Source organism: Lepidochelys kempii, chromosome 7 (genome assembly GCF_965140265.1).
Source record: "Lepidochelys kempii isolate rLepKem1 chromosome 7, rLepKem1.hap2, whole genome shotgun sequence".
In the NCBI taxonomy this organism is placed as follows: domain Eukaryota; kingdom Metazoa; phylum Chordata; order Testudines; family Cheloniidae; genus Lepidochelys; species Lepidochelys kempii.
In genome coordinates this window covers 74602865-74625908 of record NC_133262.1, presented here as the reverse complement: position 1 = coordinate 74625908, position 23044 = coordinate 74602865, and the positions used below count along the sequence as shown (strand labels likewise).

General features: G+C 37.3%; 1 protein-coding gene across 8 annotated transcripts in view; it reads right to left on the bottom strand.

Moving 5' to 3' along the window:
* Positions 1–18036: 18036 nt before the first annotated feature.
* The window catches only part of GRID1 (glutamate ionotropic receptor delta type subunit 1), an 825719-nt gene continuing 820711 nt past the window's right edge, over positions 18037–23044 (bottom strand). For 7 of the 8 annotated variants that reach the window (XM_073353352.1, XM_073353357.1, XM_073353358.1 and 4 more), the window contains one exon: positions 18037–19062. In XM_073353352.1, coding sequence (XP_073209453.1) covers positions 18634–19062 — 429 coding nt within the window. In that variant the 3' untranslated portion in view covers positions 18037–18633. The remainder of the gene's footprint in view (positions 19063–23044) is intronic. The other variant, XM_073353360.1, reaches the window with a different exon arrangement.

The window sequence follows — 23044 nt, the reverse complement described above, 5'->3', positions numbered from 1 at the left end:
CCCCTTACATTTAGGATTCTGGCCCCTAAAAAGCCACTTTGCACCACGAGAGTGGCATGATGGGGCTTTAGAAGAATGTAGAGTCTGACGCAATGTATTTATCATGTTATAAAGCTGGCATAAGCAACAGGAATGAAATATGGCTCCTTATTAGAGCCGGGCAAAATTTTTCAATTGAAACCTTTTTTCAATCAAAAATGCAGACTTGGGTCAAACAAAACCTTCCATGAATTCTTGTCAAATTCACCAATTGTTTCATTTGCAGGGAAAAAAAGTATTCTGAAGAAACCTAAACTTTTTATTATTTAAAATAAAACATTTTGATTTCTCAATTCAAAATGACTTTTTGTTTCGAAATTTCCTTCAATGTAATTTTTTAAAGGGTCTCTATAAAAATGAGACATTTCACTCAATCCCAAATGATTTTCTTTTCTTTTTAAATTTTCAATTCATTGAAAATTTTGAAAAAAAGATTGGTTTTGAGTCATCCCAAAACATTTATTTTTCAGCAAACCAAATGATTAGACAGATAGAGAGATATCAGACATTTGCACAGCACTACTTGATATATTATCAACAGTATGATTTTTTTTCTAAGTAAAAAATTGGGACACCTCAATCCCCTACATTTTTCAGGACAATATAATCCCTTTCTATGCATGACATCTAATGCACAATCAGATAATTGACGTACTGTATATTGCAATGGGGGAACATATTCTAAATGGTTTGGGTCATTGCCCATGGGTAGGAGATAACTCTATACCTCTGTATTGAATAGAACATTTCAATTTAATTCCACTGGGACATGTCAGAACTCTTTCAAATACATTTATATTTTAATAATGGATTAGTGATATATCAATTAATATGTACCAATAATCCAATTAAAAATATTCTCTGAATAGACATTCTGGCTGTATTCCAAATTTACAGACTATATAAACAATCTAATGGAAACATTAGGTGCCGGGATGCATATTTTGTTTTCTAATTATGGTAATATTTGGCTGACATTGAACCAATTTACATGTAGAAACCAAACAATTTAAAAGGTCACATAACTAAAACGTGTGCATTTTATATATGCAAATTGGTATGTAACAAATTAGCATGTGCAAACAAGACTGAACTTTATTGCACATGCACTCACTAACACATGGAGATGAGCAACTAATTTGTGCCTTTATTTGCATTTTATAATTGCCTATCATAAATTCTAAAAGCAGAACCAAATTCATATTAAAATTAGAAAATAAAGTTGCAACCAATGTTGTGAACATTCTGGCCTCCATCCTCTTCCCACTGAAGACAATGGGAGTTTTGTTATTTACATTAATGGGAACAGGATCATGCCTTCTGGGGGAGTTTTTGGACCATGTGGGCCTGAGAGGAAGAATAATCCGCATTTTTCTGAGAGTGAGGTGTGTGTGGTGGTTTGAGCAAAGAACTGGGAGCCAGAAATTCCTGAGTACTAATTCTGCCTCTGAATTGATGTTAACCCTTCCAGAAACATAGACCAACTTCTGTCTCAGTTTTCTTATCTACAAAATGAGGATATAATAATCATTTCCTTCAGACTGCTCTAATTTCCATAGAACCAGATAGGCCCAGAACAATAGAGTAAAATGAGAAATCTTGAAATTAGGGCAGTGGTCAGGAACTGATTTTGGCTCTATATGACCTTTGTCAAGTCACTTAATCTCTTCTGGCCTCAACTCCCAATCTATAAAATGGGAATAACTACCTGAGTTGATCAAAAATATTGCCAACTAAATTATTTTTCCCCTGAAAAAAATTAGGTATAATAGAAATTTCTGGTTTCAGAGTAACAGCCATGTTAGTCTGTATTCGCAAAAAGAAAAGGAGTACTTGTGGCACCTTAGAGACTAACCAATTTATTTGAGCATAAGCTTTCGTGAGAAAGCTTATGCTCAAATAAATTGGTTAGTCTCTAAGGTGCCACAAGTACTCCTTTTCTTTTTATAGAAATTTCTGTTTCTGTGGAAAAATCATTTTAAGTGAAGATAGCAGGGTTTTCAATAAATCTTAGAACCAATTTTATTTATTGATTGATTTTTGACAATTGACAGTCAAAAAAGATCAGTTTTAGGCTGAAAACTTTTCAGTTTTTGTTTGTTGAAAATTGAAACTTTTTGGTTTTGTTTTCCAAAACAAAACAAAAAAGTTCTCAATATTCAACAAAACCCACATTTTTTCAGGGGAAGTTTTGACAAAAATGATTTTTTTTTTTAATTTTCATTGAAATTTTTTACAGGATAAACAATCACTTTCTGACCAGCTGTAATAGTAACACTTCTTTTTAAACAACATCCGAAACACCGGCCTTGGTGGTGATGGGGGACTTCAACTATCCAGACATCTGTTGGGAAAATAATGCAGCAGGGCACAGATTGTCCAACAAGTTCTGGGAATGCATTGAAGACAACTTTTATTATAGAAGGCAGAGAAAGCAACTAGGGGAGAGGTTATTCTGGGTTTGATTCTGACAAACAGGGAGGAACAAATTGGTAATCCGAAGATGGAAGACACCTTGTGTGAAAGTGATCATAAGAATTCATGTCTCTAAGGAATGATGGGGGAAACAATGGAATAAAGACAATGGATTTCAAGAAGGCAGACTTTAGCAGACTCAGAGAATTGGTTGGTAAGATCCCATGGGAAGCAAGTCTAAGGGAAAAAAAAATTCAGGAGAGATGGAAGTTTTTTAAAGCGACATTATTAAGGGCACAAGAATACACTGTACAAATTCACAGGAAAGATAGAAACTCTCTATCAAAATGTAAAATCAAAATTCAAAATGTAAAAGGCTACCCTGGCTTAATGGTTAAGCCTTAACCAAGAGTTCTTCTATGACCTGAAACTCAAAAGACTATCATTCAAGAAGTCGAAACTAGGTCAAACTACAAAAGATGAGTATAAAATCCCCCCCACAAAATTAGAAAGGCCAAGGCACAAAATGAGATTAAACCAGCTATGAATATAAAGGGTAACAAGAAAGCATTTTACAAATACATGAGAAGCAAGAGCAAACAGGGTAGGACCATTACTAAATGAGGAAGGAAGGAGAATAATAGAAAATGGGCGAAGAGTTAAATGTCTTTTTTGTTTCAGTTTTTACCAAAAAAATTTAGCACTGATCTGATAACTAACATAGAGATCATCAATGTAAATAGAGTAGGATCTAAGGCTAAAATAGGAAAAGAACAAGTTAAGAATTACTTAGACAAGTTAGATCTCTTCAAGTCAGCAAGGCCTGATCAAAAACATCCTAGCAGACTGAAGAGATCTCTCAGCCATTAGTGAAATTATCTCTGAGAGCTTGTGGAGGGAGGAAGATGGGAAAATGGCAAATATAGTACTGTCAATAAAAAGGGGGATAAGGACAACCCAGGGAATTATAGACCAATCAGCTTAACTTTGGTACCTGGAAAGATAATAGAGCAAATATTCAAACAATCAGTTTGTAAGCACCTAGAAGAAAATCAAGTTAATAAGTAACAGGCAACATGGATTTTTCAAAAACAAATCATGTCAAATCAACTTAATATCCTTCTTTGATAGGGCAACAAGCCTTATGGATGGGAAGAAGCAGTATACATTATATATTTTAATTTTAGAAAGGCTTTTGATACTGTCTCACATAACCTTCTCATGAACAAACTTAAGCAATATAGCTGAGATGAATTTACTGTAAAGTGGGTGCACAGCTGGCTGGAAAAACCATACTCAGAGTAGTTATGAATGGTTCACAATTGAGCTGGAAGGGTATATTGAGTAGGGTTCCACAGAGATTTGTCCTGGTTCTGGTTCTATTGAATATCTTCATAAATGATTTGGGTAAAGTCATAGAGAGCACACTTAATAAAGTTTGCTGGTGATACCAAGTTGAAAGGGATTGCAAGCATTTTGGAGGACAGGATTAAAATTCAAAATGTTCTTGACAATCTGGAGAAATGGTCTGAAGTAGGATGAAATTCAGTAACAACAAATGCAAAGTACTGCAGTTAGTTAGGAAGAAATAATTATTTACACTAATACAAAATGGGGGAAACTGCTTAGGAAGGAATACTGCAGAAAAGAATCTGGGGATTATAGTGGATCACAAACAAAATATGAGTCAACAATATAATGCTGTTGCAAAAACAGTGAACATCATTCTGGTATATATTAGCAGGAGTGTTGTAAGCAAGACACAAGAAATAATACTTCCACTCTACTCAGCACTGATAAGGACTCAGTTGGAATATTGTTCCAGTTCTGGGTACCACACTTAGGACAGATGTCTACAAATTAGAGAAAGTCCAGAGAAGAGCAAGAAAAATTATTAAAGGTCTGCATGGGAAGACTGAAAAAATTGGGGTTTTTTTACTCTGGAGTAAATTTACTCTGGAAAAGAGAAGACTGAGGGGGACATGATAACAGTCTTCTAGTACATAAAAGGTTATTATATAGAGGAGGGTGATAAATTGTTCTCCTTAACCACTGAGGACAGGACAAGTAGTAACAGGCTTAAATTGCAGCAAGGGAGATGTAGCTTGGACATTCGGAAAACTTCCTAACTGTAAGGGTAGTGAAGCACTGAACCAAATAATCTAGAGAGGTTGTGTCATTGGAGCTTTAGGTTAAACAAACATCTGCCAGAGATGGTCAAGATACTTAGTTCTGCCTCAGTGTAGGGGACTGGACTAGATGACCTATCAAGGGCCCTTCCAGTTTTATATTTCTATGAGTCTATTATTCTTTTCTGCGATCCTTTGTCTGTCTAGTCTATTTACCTGGGGAAAACTCATATAAAGGTTAGGGTTTAGCGTGCCAGTGGATATTTAGATGATAAGCTGTTTGGGACAGGAGCTGCTTCTTATTATGTGTATGTTCATTGCCTAGTTACAGTACAATGGAGCCCAAGTCTCAGATGGGACCTTTAGACTGTACTATAATACAAATGAATAACAATAAGGAGGAAGTCCCTTATCAGCCACAAATGAGTATCTGGCCCTAGATGTCAGTGAGCAAATAGTGTTTCCAAGTGATGGGGAATGCTCAGTTGTTGATGAAAAGGTAATGAATTACAATACAAGTGAAAAGGCAAACATAATGGAACCATCACTGTTTCCTGAGATGTTTGATCATTTATTTAGAAGAAAATATTTATTTGGCTTCAGCATTGGTCACATGACATTCACAGGCAAATCTCAGACTACAATTCTATCCTAGCCTGCTGAAATGGAGTCCAACAAAGCATCCGATACATGGGAAGAAATACAAAAGATCCAAAGGTGCAAAAGGGTACAAACTAGTTTAACGATAAAAAGGCTAATTTGAGAAACAGAGCTGTGATCGTTTCTTGCTCACAATAGAGACTTTTAGAATGCATAGCTGTTAAGATTAGTATGATATCCAGGGGATAAATCATTAATTCTTTAGTAGCAAAAAATAATATCTACAGGAATGGGAATTCAGATGAACAGAGACTTTTACTATTTATTGTCAAGCTATATTTCTTTCTTTCTTTCTTTCCTCCCAGAACTGCATGTGCACACGACACCCAGTAGTTCTTTGGTTCCTGAGTTTCCCTGTGAGAAATAAATGTATCCATCTGAAGAGATCTCATTTAATAATGAACCCTTCCTTTAAGAAGAAAGCAAAGTTTCCACATAGGCAGCTCCCAAAAAAGGGAGCTAGGAGTGATAAGATTGGAGTTATTGAAGCTTCTGGATCCAGACACTGACACAAGATGGAGTCACTGGAAAGGACAAAGAGACAACGTCTAGTAGATGAAAGACAGTGCCTTTTTACTGGGGGGGGGGTGTGGAAGAGGTACAGGTTTTTGGATGAACAACAGGGAGAATCCTAACTGTGAACTGAGGCACTGTCACAGCTAACACATAAGATATCATTACTTATCTGTGTCCTTTATCATGTCAGTTTCCCAGCTCATAGTACTGCAGATTCCCACAGCTGTGGCTACATGAGAATATGAGTAAATGCTACCCTTCCCCACTCTTTTCCCTAAATAAACAATACCCTGTTGAAATGCAGCTAAAATTGACGCTGGTTTGTGGATCTGGAGAAGTTGTTTACAACTGCTGTCTCTATATTCCTATGAACTAAAGGGGTCAGATCTCCAATTAGTGTAAATCAGTGTAGCTCTATGGAATTAAACATGACAGATGTGATGATTTGGAAACATGGAATATTCAAATACTGTTGTATCAACTTTATAAATGTTATATGTATCTTTATGGGCTCAATAGTTATTGTATTCCTGGCTCAATGAGTGAGCTAAAGGATGCTCCCTCTAGGAACTACAGTCACAGTGTGAGTGGGCGAGTGAGATGTGGTTAATGCAAATCCGTAATGCAAGTGGCAAATCTGTGGCAGTTTCATTCCCTGGGGAAATGGCATATAGTGGTTTGACCTGGTTCAAAAAACCTGAGAACACAGAAGACTTGAGACTGTACAAATTAACTGCCCTGACTTAGGTATAGAAGTCATTCACACTCAATCGAAGAACAGACATGACCAAGAGAGACAAGCCCTGGGTAGCAGAAGGTGCCAGCACTGGAAGTAAGGGTTCCAGGCGGACATAAAGTGAACTCTCCGGTCTTAAGGATGCTGAGTTACGGTGACTCATTCTGGCTCTATTTGGAAAGAATGGTTTCCAAACTTCACATTCCTCTTCCAGATAGTCTTACAGAAAGCAACAGGTTGGTGTGGTCAATTACTCCTCCTCCTGCTGCTGTAACCTTATTTAAAGAAACTCATTTAGCAATTCTCCATAATACAGTACAATAACTACCCTATTCATTGGATTGCTTAGAGGAAGACCTGGGATTGGCTTTTAGGAGGTTTGTTTTTCCAAAGTTCATGAACAGAGCTGGCCAAAACATCTCATACTTTGAAATTTTTGATGAAAAACGAGGACACATTTTGTTGTGAAAATGTTCACCAGAAGACTCATCCTATTTTTGACCAAATACAGAGCTGGACAAAAAAACTTCAATGTTGATTTGTTTTTCAGCAAAAAAGAGAGAAAATTTTTGTGACGATTTTTTGGGAAAAAAACAACAACTTTCTATTTGTTTTCACCAGCTCTATTCATTAGATTTGTTTCTGACAAATGCTTGTGCTATTCAATTACTGCACCCAAAGTAGCTGATAGGCGCAATGTAACCAATATATATTAAAAAATAAAGAGGAAAATATTTCTCTTTCCCATATCCCTCTGCAAGGCATAACATTGTCCTTGTGTTCACATGCTAAGCAATTTAATCCTGTATTTAGGCTTAGTTTAATGAGACAGCAGATGCAGTATGAAATATTGCACTAAATTAACAAAAGGAGATAAAAATACCAACAGCATTAGCATTAAATGAATATAAGCATATTAATATATAGTTTCATTAGAAGTCTCTTCAGAAAAAGTCCTTGAAATGTATTCTCTCTCTTCTGGATCTTACGGTCAAAGAGACTCACTGTTGAACTGTGGTGAAAGTTTTATGAACAGTCCAATCTCTTCATAGCACTTAAAGTGAGCATAAACTTCGTTCTCTGAACTATAAAGGAACTAAGTGTATCAGAATACCCAATATCTGAGGTACTGAGATGCTAGAATGAGACTGAGTCATTGCTAAGTTAAATTCACTATGTGCTCACCAGAATCTTGCCCAGTTATTAAGTGAATCTTAGGTAGTATGAAATTCAGAACTATGAGGAATTAAGACACTCCTTTAAGTGATTATGGTGCACAACTAGTGTTTGGTGGTCCACATTAGGTACAATTTTATACTTTAGTTTTTGAGCTGTTCAGAAAGCATGTACTTTTAGAGTTTTTTTCAATTGGAAAAACTGAAAACCCAAAAATGAAAAGAAAAAAAAAAGTTCAGGATTCAACAATCAAAAAATGAAAGAAAATTTCAGACAAAAATTGATGAAGATTGGAAAAAGTTCTGCTGAAAAGTGAAAAATAGGAGCCAAAAGTTTTTAGTTTTCTGATGTAACATTGACAAGTTTTGAGGAAAGCAGACAAGTCTTGATGGAAATTTTTCAATCAGCCTTAGTATGGCAAGTCATTCTATCACTAAATAGTTGAGTTGTATCTTATCTATGAGAAAGTATCAAGAGGTAACACTAAAAATTGGGTGGGTTCATTGGTTGGAGTTAGATGGATTCAGGAGAAAGATGGACATGAACATCCCAGGTATAGTGACAGTATCTTTGCCATGTACTGTGAAAGGCATAACCCTTTCTCTAAATAAATAGGAAGCCTTTTCCAGCTTGTGCTTCATATTCACAACCTGCTTATAGTAAATGGTTGTATGCTGATATATCTCTGAATATGGCAATTGTGCTTTGCAACCCGAGAGCATAAAGGGAGGACTTTGGTGAATGGTGGTAGAACACAAGGTTAAAAGGCAAATCCACCATAGTAGGATAAAAGTATTTTTCTTCCTAATTAGAAACAGTACACATGGCAGACCAGAATACTAATAACTCCTATTATCCAGATGTCTTGTGGGGCATCTGAAACCATATGTGTAATCACAGTTTTATAAATATAAGTTTTTTTATTTCTCTGTTATTATTTATTTGTATTACCAAGATGCCTAGAAGCTGTAGTCGTGCACCAGGACCCTATTGTGCTAGGTTCTGTACAAACACAGAACAAAGACTGAATTTTGTCTCAGAGCCTGGGCTCCAGCCCAAGCGAGAAAGTCTACATTGCTACTTTTAGTTCCATAGAGTGAGCCCTGCACACCCGAGTCATTTGACCCAGGCTCTGACACTCACTGCTGAGGGGGGTGGGGGGCTTGCAGTGTAGAGATACCTTAACTCCCTTAGGCTTCTTTGAAAAATCACAGCTTTAATGTTTATGCTGAAAAGTTCTGACCTTTCCATGCTCATTGGCATGAGAGGGGAAGAGTGGGTATTTCAAGGGTGGGAAAGAAAAGATGTTTCTCTACAGTGCTTGAGAAAACAATGATGAATGACATTTAGACATGTTCAACTTATGCTACTATTAAACCTCTCAATAGTGATTAATAAACCTATCAAAACTAAAGCTGGGTGAGTAATTTATAACTAATTATTCATTCATTAAATTTCACTCTGCTGCTGAGTTTCAGTGAAAATTTTCTTGACTGTATTTGTCTTTCAAAAATGTTCACTAAATAATTTCTATGAATAATTTTTAATCTATAGCTTATTTAGTGAATGTCCATTGCATTATGAGTTCATGTCCTTACCAGATGAATTCCAGTCACAAAAAGACCAGAAAATCCAAATAAGCAGCAAATCACTCTCTCACTGATTTCTTTGAAACGTTGCTTTTGTTTAAGGACCTAGATTGCAGCAGAACACCCAGCATGGAACGTGCTAGACCTCTTGCAGTCTTCTGATAAACTGGGAGTTTTTCTTAGAATAATCAGTTATTACTTGAATAGGCCTCCAGAGCAGACGAGGGTGATCTATGGATGTATGGAGCTGTCAGATGCCCAGATTGACAGATATCTGGATTTTGCACCTTCTAGTCAGGATGGAATTTGTTTGCTGCATAAAAATTATGAGGCTTTTATTCTAAAACAGCCATGGGACTTGTTCACAATAGACCTATACCCAGATAGATATATACTGTTTTTTCTTCTGTCAGTGGATGTAAACAAACTATATCTGAGATAAAATATGGTTTACAAGCCCAGTGAATTGATAGAGCTGCATATCCTTTTGTGCCAGATGTTACAAATATGCAGACAGACAGTTCTTATTGATCCAAATGGTCTGAAGAAATTCCATTTGAAAGCATATGTATTTCTGCCTGTCATTTTGATGTGCTTGACATGGCAATGCCAGGAATGCAAATATGTGAGAAGAAAGTATGCTCTCATGTTATAACAGCAGATTTCTCTGCCAGACAGTTGGAAATATATTGCACAACTAATCATAGATCAGAGGAGACATGATCATCATCATAACTCATCTAAAGACATAAAAGAGGACTTGATATCAAGCAGTGTGGACTTTTTTTTTTAATTTGAACCATTTCAGTCTTGCCTGTTACAAATATGAACCCACCAGTTGCTCTTCTTACAATCAAAGTACAGTGGCTTCAACTGGAAAGCCTTCCAAAAAACAAAATAAGTCTTGCAGGTCCTTCCCATACAGTGAAAGAAATCACAGCCTTCTCCCTCAAAACCCCACAAAGACCTGTAGCATCCAATGTATTCAACAACAAAATTTACAAAACCATGTGATGGCTAATTGGCCTGAAAGCCAATTAGTTAGCCTTCTTCAAATCTTATCCTCTTTTGGCTTTCATGAGTCTGTCATCTCCTAGTTCTTTTCCTACCACTTTAATTGCTCCTTCAGAGTCTTATTTAGTGGGTCCCCTTTGCCCCCTTCCAGCTCCATCTTTGGCCCACTTCTTTTCTGCCCGTACACCTTATCTCTGGGGAAGGCTCTAATTCTACTCTGCTCCAGATCTAGTCTTCCTCATTCCAAACAAAAATCTCACCTTGTCTTTCCAATATCTCATGGATGTCCAGCTACCAACGCAACAATATGCCAACACTGAGCTCTTGATCTTCATGCCACAGCCTCCCCACCCTCTTTCTCATCATATGGACAACATCACCATAAGCATGTAATTCGGGCCCTTAATCTGAGTCATTGAGCACTCTCCCTATACCCACACCTCCAGACCACCATCATCTTGTATTCTGTAACCTCTGGCCTTCATGCAGCCAGACTTGCCCCCTTGAATATATTCAAAATGCAGCTGCTTAAACTATCTTCTGTTATTCTGACTACATCATTCTTTCTTTGTGTGCCTCCACTGGCTTCCTCTTCTTTATCATATCACATACAATCTTCTTATCTTCACCATTAGGGATCTTCCTGACTGAATCTCACTCTAGCTAGCTGTTCTATTAACTCATTTTGACATTGATTGTCACTTTTGACCCACCAATATTCCTGGCCTTCTACCAGTGAGCTTTTGTAACTCATCTGTCAGGTCACCCTGTCTGCAAAACCTCTCAAGCAGAAAAATCTGTCTAGCCACCTTTGCATCTATTTTCAAATTCCTCCTTAAAACTCACCTCTTGCTATGATGCCAATGAGGCATTGTCAGGTGACCATGTTAAGGAAAGTGGCAAACGGTAACTAGTGCTAATTGTACCAAGATATGCTTGCCTTATTGTTAACCCATCTTCCACTTTTGAGGTGGTGGAAAGCAGAATAAAAAATTATAAGTGGGCATCTGCCAATATTTTCACAGAGAATAATGAAGTGACATCACCTTCCATTTTCTCTGCCCAACTTGGCAGGAATAGAAGCTACTGATTTCAGAATGTCAATGGGAATATTTGTGCAAGGACATCTGTGACTGTTTCATTGAAGCACACTCGTGTAGACGCCACCTGTCACTGTGTGACATGGCAACATCATGTGTTTGCAATCCCACCAGGATCCCATGATTGTAGGGGTTCTCTGCAATTTTTTCTGCATTCTGCAATATTCTGCAAATTCAGAATTTTAAATTTGGGGGGAAAGTGTTTTGCATCTTTTTTCACTTCCAGGTTTACAGCCACCTAATGTGCTTCTTCAGTGTTAATTCACCTTGCTGAAAGCTGGGCAAAATTTTGCTCTCCGAGCGCTCTCCCTGTATTGTGGTACCGGAATTTTTCCAGTATTATTTGCCTCAGATTTTAAAGGAAAACTATTATAAACGTTGGGCCTGATTCTCCATTGAGTGCATGTTGTGTAGTCATTTCTACCCATGTAAAGCTACAGCATTCTTATATGTTAGCAGTTTAAATATACCTATATAATAGTGACTATTCAATATAGAAATCCTTGATTGTTGTCAGATTCAAAGCATGTTCATGAAAGCTCAGTTGCTTTGGTCAACTTGAGACTACCCAGAGCCACAGTTTATGGTCTATTAAAGCAGTGCACCTGTTCTCATGGTGGCCAATACAAACAATATTAAGACATATTGAAGTCAAATTTGAAAGCACATCAAGTTGACCTCCAACAACTGGGAAGCAACAACTCTTGAAAGACCAAGATGGCATCAGATTTGTCATGTCACCATTAACTACTTTGATATAAGGCCCATTCACACCTTTTGTGAAAAACATGAACAGCGCAAAGCAAGGATACAACATTTTGCAATGGTCATGGACAAACTTGTCTTTACGACATGTAAACATGTTTTCTATTCTGACATTTGTCTGGACTCACATAAACAGGTCGACATATAGTGTTTTCTGAATCCTCATATGTTAACATCGGCATAAGAATCCCAGTTCAGCAAAACACTTAGCATGTGGTCAACCACATCTCTAGCCCGCAACTCATTTAAAAATGGTCGTGTTTTCCTGATCTGAAGGATAATGGCTACACAAGGTTCAGAAAGATGGATTATCAGGGCCAGTGTGTCAGGATGGAGACAGTCTTGATAAGCTAATTTTTTTAATAGTTCATCATATTGTTATGCTGTGTTTCAGTACTGATGCCACATGAAAAAAAAACTTGAAAAATATTCTCTTCAGGGAAGCCTGTGTGTCTGAGATATATCTTTTGCCTGTCTTCCCCTATTCTGTATTATCGGTCAGATACTGCATGCATGAAAACGCAATCTTTGTGCTTCAGGAGTTTATTAGTCTCAGATGTGCATGCTTATCTGCTCTTCCTGCTGCATGCCTCATCTGAAATTACAGTCTCCATTGGTGTCCTCATCATTAGTTGCAGTGGAAATATCAGCAAGGAGGAAATAAAAATATTAATAATGGGCCAAGTTCTTTTAGGTTACTTAATTCATTAATTAGATTGTGAACACTTTGGGGCAGGGACTGTTTTTTTGTTCTGGGTTTGTACAGTGCCTGGCAGAATGGGGTCTGGGCCATGACTGGGGTTTCGACATACACCACAATAACTCATCCCTAGCACAGTTACATCAGGGATGAGTTTATTAGTAAAGTTTGACCTGGTAGAGCTTTTACATGAAAGTTTAGGGCTATATCCTCAGCAGGCGTAAGGGGCTGCGGGGACACAGATTTATACCAGTTGAGGATCTGGTAAACGGTTTAGAGCATTATCAAGTAAATAGTCCCAACTCTTAAATAATATAACAACATTTATCCAGTACAACAAATGCTGCTTTTATTTTGATTTTCTAAAAAGAAAAAGAAAAAAATGAGGCTACCGCTTGTATAATGGAATCTATGCTTCTGATACAGTATTATAATAATAGTTCTGCTGGACATCTCAAATAGATGCATTGTACCCCTCCCCCCCATTCATTATTACCTAATATTTTACTTTTCTTCATAGCTTTTTCTTTTATAGGTCCCCTTGCCTTTTTCCATTGGTGCAAAAGGATATGGATTCTTTGGGAAATTTCCAATTGAGTCCTCAAATGAGTTATATAGACCTAGCTCTTCGTTTAGCCATTCACAACATAAATTCAGCTAAGTGAACGGAATAAAATATGGTCTGAACGTTGTAGTTACTATACTGCCCCATGAATGTAGTCTCCTTTAAAAGAAAAGTTCCATTTGTCATTATGTCACCAACTTCTAACCTCTGTCAGAGTGGAGGTGCACCTAACTTTGAACAGGCTTTGAGAAGAAATTTGTGCTTAAACTAGTTCATCCAGCAGCTATAACTAAAATCCCTGTTAATTGGCCAACAAAGTTTCTTTCTGAATTTCATTATTAGCACTTACTTATAACATTTTCTTTTCAGAGCCAGCAGTGAATACAGATTTATAAGAAGCAGTGCTTTCAAGCTCAACATTAAGGGTTTGTCTATATGACCACTGAGCTTGTGGCAAGCCGGGGTTGGGGCAATCCCTACTTCACACTAACCCTTTGCTGCTGCTCACTAAAAGTTCCATAGTGCACTTTGAGCTAACCTGCTTTGATCTTCTACTAGTTTAAATCAGCCTGGGTCTAATGCAATCAATGGAGCTATGCTGATTTACACCAGTTGAGGATCAGGTCCTGAGTATTTTATTCTACCAGCAGACTAAGTGAAGGTGGGTTATTCTTGCTCTGCTTAGGCTTCACAAACAGTGCAGTAATGCCAGGTTATAAAAGCAAGGCAGAATGTTGGGAATTTCACTTTGCAAGACAAATATTGCACACAAGTAATTATAACTCAGCATTAAAAAAGGTCCTATCAAGTTTTATCTTTGAAATCTAAAAGCACAATTAATATTGTTTCATTGCGACAGGAAAACATGACACATTATGCAGAAATAACAGCAATGCATTCTCCAGAGCTAGTGGACTGCAAGCAAATCTAAGAAACTGAGTCACAGTTTTGTATGAAAATAAAGTATTGTTTCGAAACTAATGGATTAACAGAACAAGAAACACTACAAGTGCTGTGCCACAGATGTCACACTACCAGAAATTCATCAATAAAAGAGCACAATCAAACAAGGTATAGGCACTCAATTTCAGCTTTGCAATGTAAACATCTTGGAGAACCTGGAACACTTGGGCCCCTAGATTATCCCCATTTTTAAGCAGAACCATTACACTCTGGTACACTCCTTGGGGAGTTCTGTTTAAAACTCAAGGGCACAATATGGCCCTCATAGTTTACAGAAACTTATGCAACTTGCTTCCTCTTCATGTCTGCAAAATATTTAAAATGAAGGGCTAGATCCACTGCTGGTATAGATAGGCATATCTCCATTACTTCACTGATTTACACCAATTGAGGATCTGGCCTAAAATCTTCACTTATACTTTAATTCATCTATGAATAACTCTGTCTCTGTGTGCATATAAATGCATGAGTTTATGGTGTATGCATACAAAGTCAACATGTATAAAAATGCTTTGAACAGTCAACATTAAAATAGAAATCTAAAACATGGAAGTAATACATTCTGAATTTGCTTTGAAAATTGAAATATATTGGGAAATAAATATTTTTAATTCTCCCGAGAGAACTTGTTGATTTATTTAAATAACCTGAAACTGAAGCATCAACACATGAGAGATCTAAAAGGCTCTGTCATGATTGATGGATTCAGGATATAACTATCTAAGTTTTTAATAAACTAATCTTCTCTAAAGAGTGGGAGACTCATTGTGAATTGCTAATTTCACAGTCTAGCCCTTGATGCAACAAAACACATGCTTAACATTAAGCAGAGACTAGTCCCACTGAAGTCAATGGCAATATTCGACATGTGCTTCACGTTCAGCATGTGCTTAAACCCATTTTTAATCAGGAAAGCACTTAAGCATGCCACTAAAGCATCTGCTTCAATGACACCAAAGCACATGCGTAAAATTAAGCACACATTTAAGTACTTGCTAAATAAGGATCATCATGGGCTTGATCCTGTACTCTATATGCCATCCTGCCAAGCACTTAAACGAGTATTTAACTTTAAGCCTTGAGTAATCCCATTGACATGAATGGGACTACTCACATGCACAAAGTTAAGCACACACTTAAGTGATTTGTAGCACCTTGCAGGATCAAGCCCAAAGCAAAGACATAATAAAAAATATCAATGCTAAAGGAGCCCCAAATGTACTTTGTTCATTCATTTCATAAATGTAGTTTAATATAAATTGTTTATGATGATGCTTTAAAACATACTAATGAAAGTTACATAATTTGTTTTCAGAAAGTAATAAAGTCTCAGTAAAATGAGATTTCACTATGATCTTTACTGCAAATAAGTGAGTATTGCCTTTTTTGTGTGTGTAAGGGATGCAGATTAGAAAGATTCTTCTGTTCTTGTTTCCTAATAGCATTGACTCAGGTCCAAGTTTTGGCCCAGATCCACAGATGCACTAAGGTTGCACTATGATACTGCAGCGCCAGTTCAACATGACCCTAAAGTCTTTTATAGCCAGCTACGGGAAGATCATAGTGGGGGATCCTCTTGGTCAATGAAGCATAGTAGGCTCCTACATCATGCCTACTCCTTGGAGGCCTGGCCAGGGGGAAAGTGCTCATGGCTGGGGTGCCCCTACAGGCAGCTGATACCCAAATGTTGTATGGGATCATTGGCAGGCATTGCAAATGAGAGGAGTCTTCAGGGCTGGGAGACCTTCACTGTACCCACACAGCCCAGGATCAGGGGAGATCTAAGGTGGCTTCTTCTGGATCACACTCATTGGTCCTCAGAAGCAGCTAAAGATCTGGGCTTTACTGTGAATTAGGGAAGAGAGGACAGGGAGGTGACCGTGAGGGACACTTTCAAAACAGATGCTTCAATGCTTTTCTCTTGTTAAATCATATATACATGTGCACAGCGTCCCAGCATGACCAATCTTAAAAACATTGTACACATGGCAGATGAACAATAGTTTCAGTAAAAATATTAAATTTGGCTGCAAATGTTCATAACTTGTTACAAATATGGAGGAAAATAATTTTTGGGATGCTGGTGTGGAATCTAAATGGACCAAATCTATCACTGATGAAAATCCAGTGACAAACATTATTGTTGTCTATTTTTAATTAGTTTGAAGCAGGAAGTACAACTTGGCCAGATTGCAGAATGTTATTGTCTACATCAGGAGGCAGCTTGACTGGAGATGCTGGAATTAATCACCACTGGAATACATCTAGCAGCAAATTGTCAACATTCCTTAGTTAAAAAGTAGTGTTGTAAGTACACTTTTTCCCTTGGGTAGTTTTTCTATCACTTTTGATTCAGTTTTAGTGTTTCTTCTCTGCTTAATCATTTAATGCAGGGCTTTTCTAAAGAAAACAATTCTTGGAAAGTTATCACCCCATAACTAGTTGAGTAATTATGCAAGCCAGTATACCAGACAATAAATTCAACTGTTTATTTCTCCAAATGCATAACCCACACTGTCTGCTTCCTCTTGGAGATATGTATGCATTTTTACTTTTGTTCAGTCACTTTTTTTTGGCCTCAATGTAGGCAGTGATTTTGCTGCACCCGATGATACTGCATTTTCCAAATGATCATGTTCTAACAATGTGAAGAAATCCAACTATGCCTGGAAATAGCAACCTTGCTATTGTGACACGTTTGAGAGGTTACTAAATTACTCAAATTCTGAAAGCCAATGTTTGCCCAGGAGCATCAGAAAGGAAGAAAAAAACCTAGTTACCTGAGCATCTGAGTCACTATTTGGGAAGGAAACAATGGTTTTGAAATGTTCATGTTAAACTGAACTGGTAATGTTCTCAGACAAGACATTAAGCTAGCTCTATGTGTTACTCCATCTTTTTCCGTTGATTGAGTTTCACAGCAAAAAACAAACAAACAAAAAAGGCATTTGATAGCCGATTATGGACATAACCATTAAATGCTTCTTTAAATAAATCAATGGAAAAAAACAGAAGCTGTGCTTATAGTCATGAATTTAGCCTAGTCATTCAGAGATATGACTTTAACAGAGAATGCTGCCTCCATTATACAGTAGTCCTTGAAACATAAAAGAAAGAAATCATACCATAGGGCTATAGTCCCTGTAACATGATCATTGCCTCACTATCAAATAAAGGTTTCAGAGTAACAGCCGTGTTAGTCTGTATTCGCAAAAAGAAAAGGAGTACTTGTGGCACCTTAGAGACTAACCCATTTATTTGAGCATAAGCTTTCGTGAGCTGCAGCTGAAGTGAGCTGCAGCTCACGAAAGCTTATGCTCAAATAAATGGGTTAGTCTCTAAGGTGCCACAAGTACTCCTGTTCTTTTTATCAAATAAAGCTTTGCCTTGTTTTATTCCTTTAAGTCATTGGTTCCATTCCACTTTAACTTGTGCACACAAGAAACAAAAAAGAGCTGATTGCAGGTTTTGCTTCATAGCCTTATCCATAACCTTATTTATCAAATATTATATATATATATATATATATATATATATATATATATATATATATATATATATATATATATATATAAATAAAACACATAAGGGTAAATTAAAAAAGCCACACAGTACGCACATAAAACACAATTCAGTAAACCTGTGCTTCAACTTAGAAACTGTGTGGAAATTTAATCCCTGTTAGAAGGAAAGAGTTCAGTTGTTTTGTTTATTGTTTGCTTGTTTATAGTTATAATTCAGGTTTAAAACATATATTACTGCTTTGCTAATATCTGCTGTTAGCTTTTCAAGCGAACTGCCACCATGGCTATGAAATAGGGTACCAAGAAGAAGGAAGTGCTGAGGAGAGTAAACTTTTACAGCAACAAATGGATAACTTTACTGCTTTAAAAACAAAAATAGTAAAACAAAAATAGAACAAATAAGGAATAAGGGTTGAAATCCATGATATTTTGTTTAACTGCCCTCAATCCCAGCAACAGGTCTTCTTTGGCACTTGAGAACGATCACAAGTAGTTTGCCTTTTTATTCATATAGAACAAAATTTACAAAGTCATTCATACATTTTTTTTTCTTTTCGTTTTTGTTTTTTTGTTTTGTTTTGTTTTTTTACTGACTTTGAAAATTGGGAATATTCAAAATACACTTTTACCCCACTTCATTCTTTCATTATTTACAGATATGTACACGAAAAATGTAAAAGTTTTTGTTTTTGTTTCAGATTGTATTAAAAAGCTCTGCTGGTTGTTTTTTTGTTTGTTTTCATTATATGGATGTTCCATGGGAAGGCTCCATGGCTTCTGGAATGACTCCCCCTGGCACAGACTGAAATGACATCGGGATAGGTGTTTTCACGGGGCTTTGACGAAACAGTCCTCCATTTGGCGATCTGTGTTTACACTGTATAGAGGGCATGGTGGCTGAGCTGCTAAGGGGCAATGGCAGGTTACTACCAGAGGCAGTTGTGAGTGTCCTGCTGGCACCATGACTTGTCTGTTCTGGTAAAAAGGTGGTGACAGAAAGTTGTGTGTTCTGGTATTCGCGTACTGGCTCCAGGGTCTGACTTGTCTGCATGCCACCAATCTCCAAGGCTGAGATTTCAATGGACGCTGGAGAGATTTGCTTGTGAGCTATGTCTTCATCAATTAAACTGTTCATACGTCTGTGGACCTGCTCCAGATTTACTTCTTTATCCTATTGAGTTAAAAACAATTGAATCAGTCCAAACAAAAATCTCTCTCTCTCCCCACACTATGTGGTGGGAGCCACTGTTTATTCATTCACTTAATTTGATTTGCTAAGGTAAAAGCTCTAGGTACGCATAACAGCTCAGTCTTAAAAACACATACCAAAAAAAAAAAAAAGTTAACTCAGTGACAATCCACAACTGAACCCCTTAAACCACTCCCTCTTTGAGGCAAAACCAGAGCTCTGGTTCCACCCATACACAGTGGAATGTCACATCAGCACCTTCCTTGAGCTACAATCTTGTCTGCCAGAACCTCAGTTTTCATTCTGGAGCAAAGAGTGAGTTTCTAGCTGTTATGGTTATGAAGAAATCCCACCTCCCAAATGTGAACGGAGTGTAATCGATACAGAGATGTCAGAGAGCCTGGAACAATAGTGCTGGCTGGGAGGTGTGAACTGCCCTATTTATCTCAGTGAGATGAACTCAGATGCTCATTCACGACAATCTAAATATCAACATTGTTAAATATTTCATTTCTCATATCAGAAAAGAGAGGAGGATCACAAAACTGTACAACATACTGAGTGATGGCTCATTTTGGGAAGCAGTTGGGAGATACAATCACATACTTTTTCACGAGTCAAGAAGGAGCCCAGCCCAAGAAGCCTACTGGGCATATTCAAGCCCTACCAATGGTGAGCCATGCTCAGGAGGTTCATGTGATCTACTTGGAGCAGCAGCTCATTCATTCATTTTTTGTTGATTCACATGGAGGTTATTTTGAGTCACATGGAGTTTATTTTGTAGGAGAAGCTTGGAAGCACACACTCACCTTTTTTATTTCCCCCAGTTTTAGTCCTGAACAAAATAGATAACAGACACAATATGACCTGAAGGTTGACAAATATGGCCTGTGTCAGAACAAAGGAAGGACTTAGTTCCAAAGTTGAGTCCTTCCACTGAGATTGCCTTGCCTTAAACTCCCTTGAGGGACTGTCAGCTCAAGCATCGCAGCAGGTTGTAGTGGCCAGGATAAAAACACAAGGGGAGAGCTGGTCTTTAAAACACAAACCAGTGAGGAACTAAAATGGGCTGCTTACTGCATCATTATTGTATTTCCCATATGTAGAATGGAAAGCAACATAAACTGCATGGCGAATGCAAGCACCAGGGTGGTGTTTTTAGAGAGGACAATGTAAGTGGTAATGTTATATACCTTCCACATATTTCATAAAGCAGACCTAAAGTATGTAATATTTTTAAAGTACAGAATTTGATTATTTGATCTCATTGAAATAGTGGCCCAGAAACAAAGCATCTGTTAGCCCACAAACTCTGGAAGAGAGAAGATCCCACTTGTATTCTAGACTTCAAAAGTGATATTGAGCTTCCATAGTGAGAATGTCCTGGGTAAAAATGTATGTGATCTGCATCTAGAGGATTCCCTGGCTGCTGAAATAGTCTCATAGGGATGTGGGTGGCTGGGTGCTAGGTAGAATAGCTTTGCAGATTCTCTGTCTTATGCCAGAGAATAACCCAGTGACCCTGGGAATGAAGGGATGTAAAACTGGCTCCAGCCCACATTTTCCCTATGGTCCTGTGCCAAGCAAAGTTCAGCTGGACTAGAGAATCTGATCCAATTACACAATAGTTCTTCAGTCATCAGCTGCCAACTGTCTGTATCTCCATCTTTTAATTAACGATGAGCCCAAATCAAAACCCTGGATTCCAAAAATTGTCAAACACTAACTTTGTGACTTGGGTCAATCTCTACTTTTCAGTACCATTTAATAACTGACTTGCTGGTCCCCCAAAGGCCTGAAGATCAGAACACATTGCTGGCGTCAAACCTGCAGGCCTAGCTCAGGCTAAACTCCTATTGAATCTATTGGGAATTTTGCTTATTTAAAGGTTAAAGGCATGGAACTGATCCAAAGCCCTTTGACACTAATGGAAGGTCTCCTAATGACTTGCATTAATTTTTTAATAGGAGCACATTTCTGGCATGCCAAACTCTTATAGCTGCTCCTAGAAAAGTAACAATGAAGCCTGACACACCACAAAATCATCACCAGGAAAAAAAAACTTTTTTGCCAAATCATTTATATATGTCATCCATTCCCAAATTAAGAAAAATCACTAGAAAATTAGAAAAGAACCCTTAAAGACAAAAATAGAATGTACCCTACTTACATTTAACAAGAGGTCTATTACACTTTTAGTAGTGTAGAAGCCCTTTTAATGACTTCCACACTTGAATTATCATTCTTTTCATTCATGAAGGTCGACAACACATTAGCTCTAACCTATTATGTGTTCTCTCTCACACACACAGTAGCTGGGTATCCAAAGGATTTGTAATACAAAGTCTCAAAGGAAGCACTGTAATGCGCCACTGGTTTGTCAGTTTAGAAAAACCTTGAAAAAATTGACTTTGGGGGAAAAGATACAGTCATTGGACTGGCTGTTTATATTGTAGCAGCCACTAGGGAACAAATGCTGTACTTAAGATGGCTAAGTTGTTTTCATTAGAACCTACACATCCTACCTGGGTCTACCACTGAAGGTCACTTGCAAGCTTTATCTAATTCAACATATGATGAGCTTCCTGCCTGGCTATGGTAACTACAGAGAGCTTATTACACCAATTCTTCATGAGCTGCCCTGGACTCCTATTCACTTGAGGGTGTACTTGTAAGGGGCTGCTGATTTGGGTCTAAAGAGCTGAAGGCTTGGGTATGTGAGAGACCACTGTTGTTGCTCTAATCAGGGGCAAAATTAGAGTGGAAAGAATGCTGGAAACTTTTTCCCTGAATATGTGTTCAGATTCAAAGATAAATTTTAATTTTTACTGTGTTCATGATATGTTCATGTCTCTTGATTTCTGCTAGTGATCTTGTAAAATGTAAAACTAATGTTAAGCAAAAATATACACCAACATTGCTTACTGGTATTTTTATGGCAATATTAATAATTAATTCTGTGCTGCTTTGTTACCTGAGTCAGGAACAGAAATAATATGACTGGGATAATGAACCAGTAGGGTGAAAATGGTAAAGTTCTAATTAGGGCTGTCGATTAACCGCAGTTAACTCATGCAATTAACTCAAACACATTAACTGTGATTAAAAAAATTAATCATGATTAATCGCAGTATTAATCGCACTGTTAAGCAATAGGATGCCAATTAAAATTTATTAAATATCTGTGGATGTTTTTCTACATTTTCAAATATATTGATTTCAATTACAACACAGAATATGCAGTGTACACTGCTCACTTTATATTATTTTTATTACAAATATTTGCACTGTAAAAATGATAAACAAAAAAGAAATAGTATTTTTCAGTTCACCTCATACAAGTACTGTAGTGCAATCTCTATCATGAAAATGCAACTTGCAAATGTAGATTTTTTTTGTTACATAACTGCACTCAAAAACAAAAAAATGTAAAACTTTAGAGTCTACAAGTCCACTCAGTCCTACTTCTTGATCAGCCAATTGCTAAGACAAACAAGTTTGTTTACATTTACATCTTATTTACAATCTCACCAGAAAGTGAGAACAGGTGTTTGCATGGGACTTTTGTAACCAGCATTCCAAGATATTTACATGCCAGATATACTAAATGTTCATATGCCCCTTCATGCTTTGGCTACCATTCCAGAGGACATGCTTCCATGCTGATGATGCTCTTTAAAAAAATAGCATGTTAATTACATTTGTGACTGAACTCCTTGGGGGAGAATTGTATGTCTCTGGCTCTGTTTTACCCACATTCTGCCATATCGTTCATGTCATAATAGTCTCGGATGATGACTCAGCACGTTATTCATTTTAAGAACACTTTTGCTACATATTTGACAAAACACAAAGAAGGTACCAATGTAAGATTTCTAAAGATAGCTAGCTCATTTGACCCAAGGTTTAAGAATCTGAAGTGCCTTCCAAAATCTGAGAAGGATGAGCGTGGCGCATGCTTTCA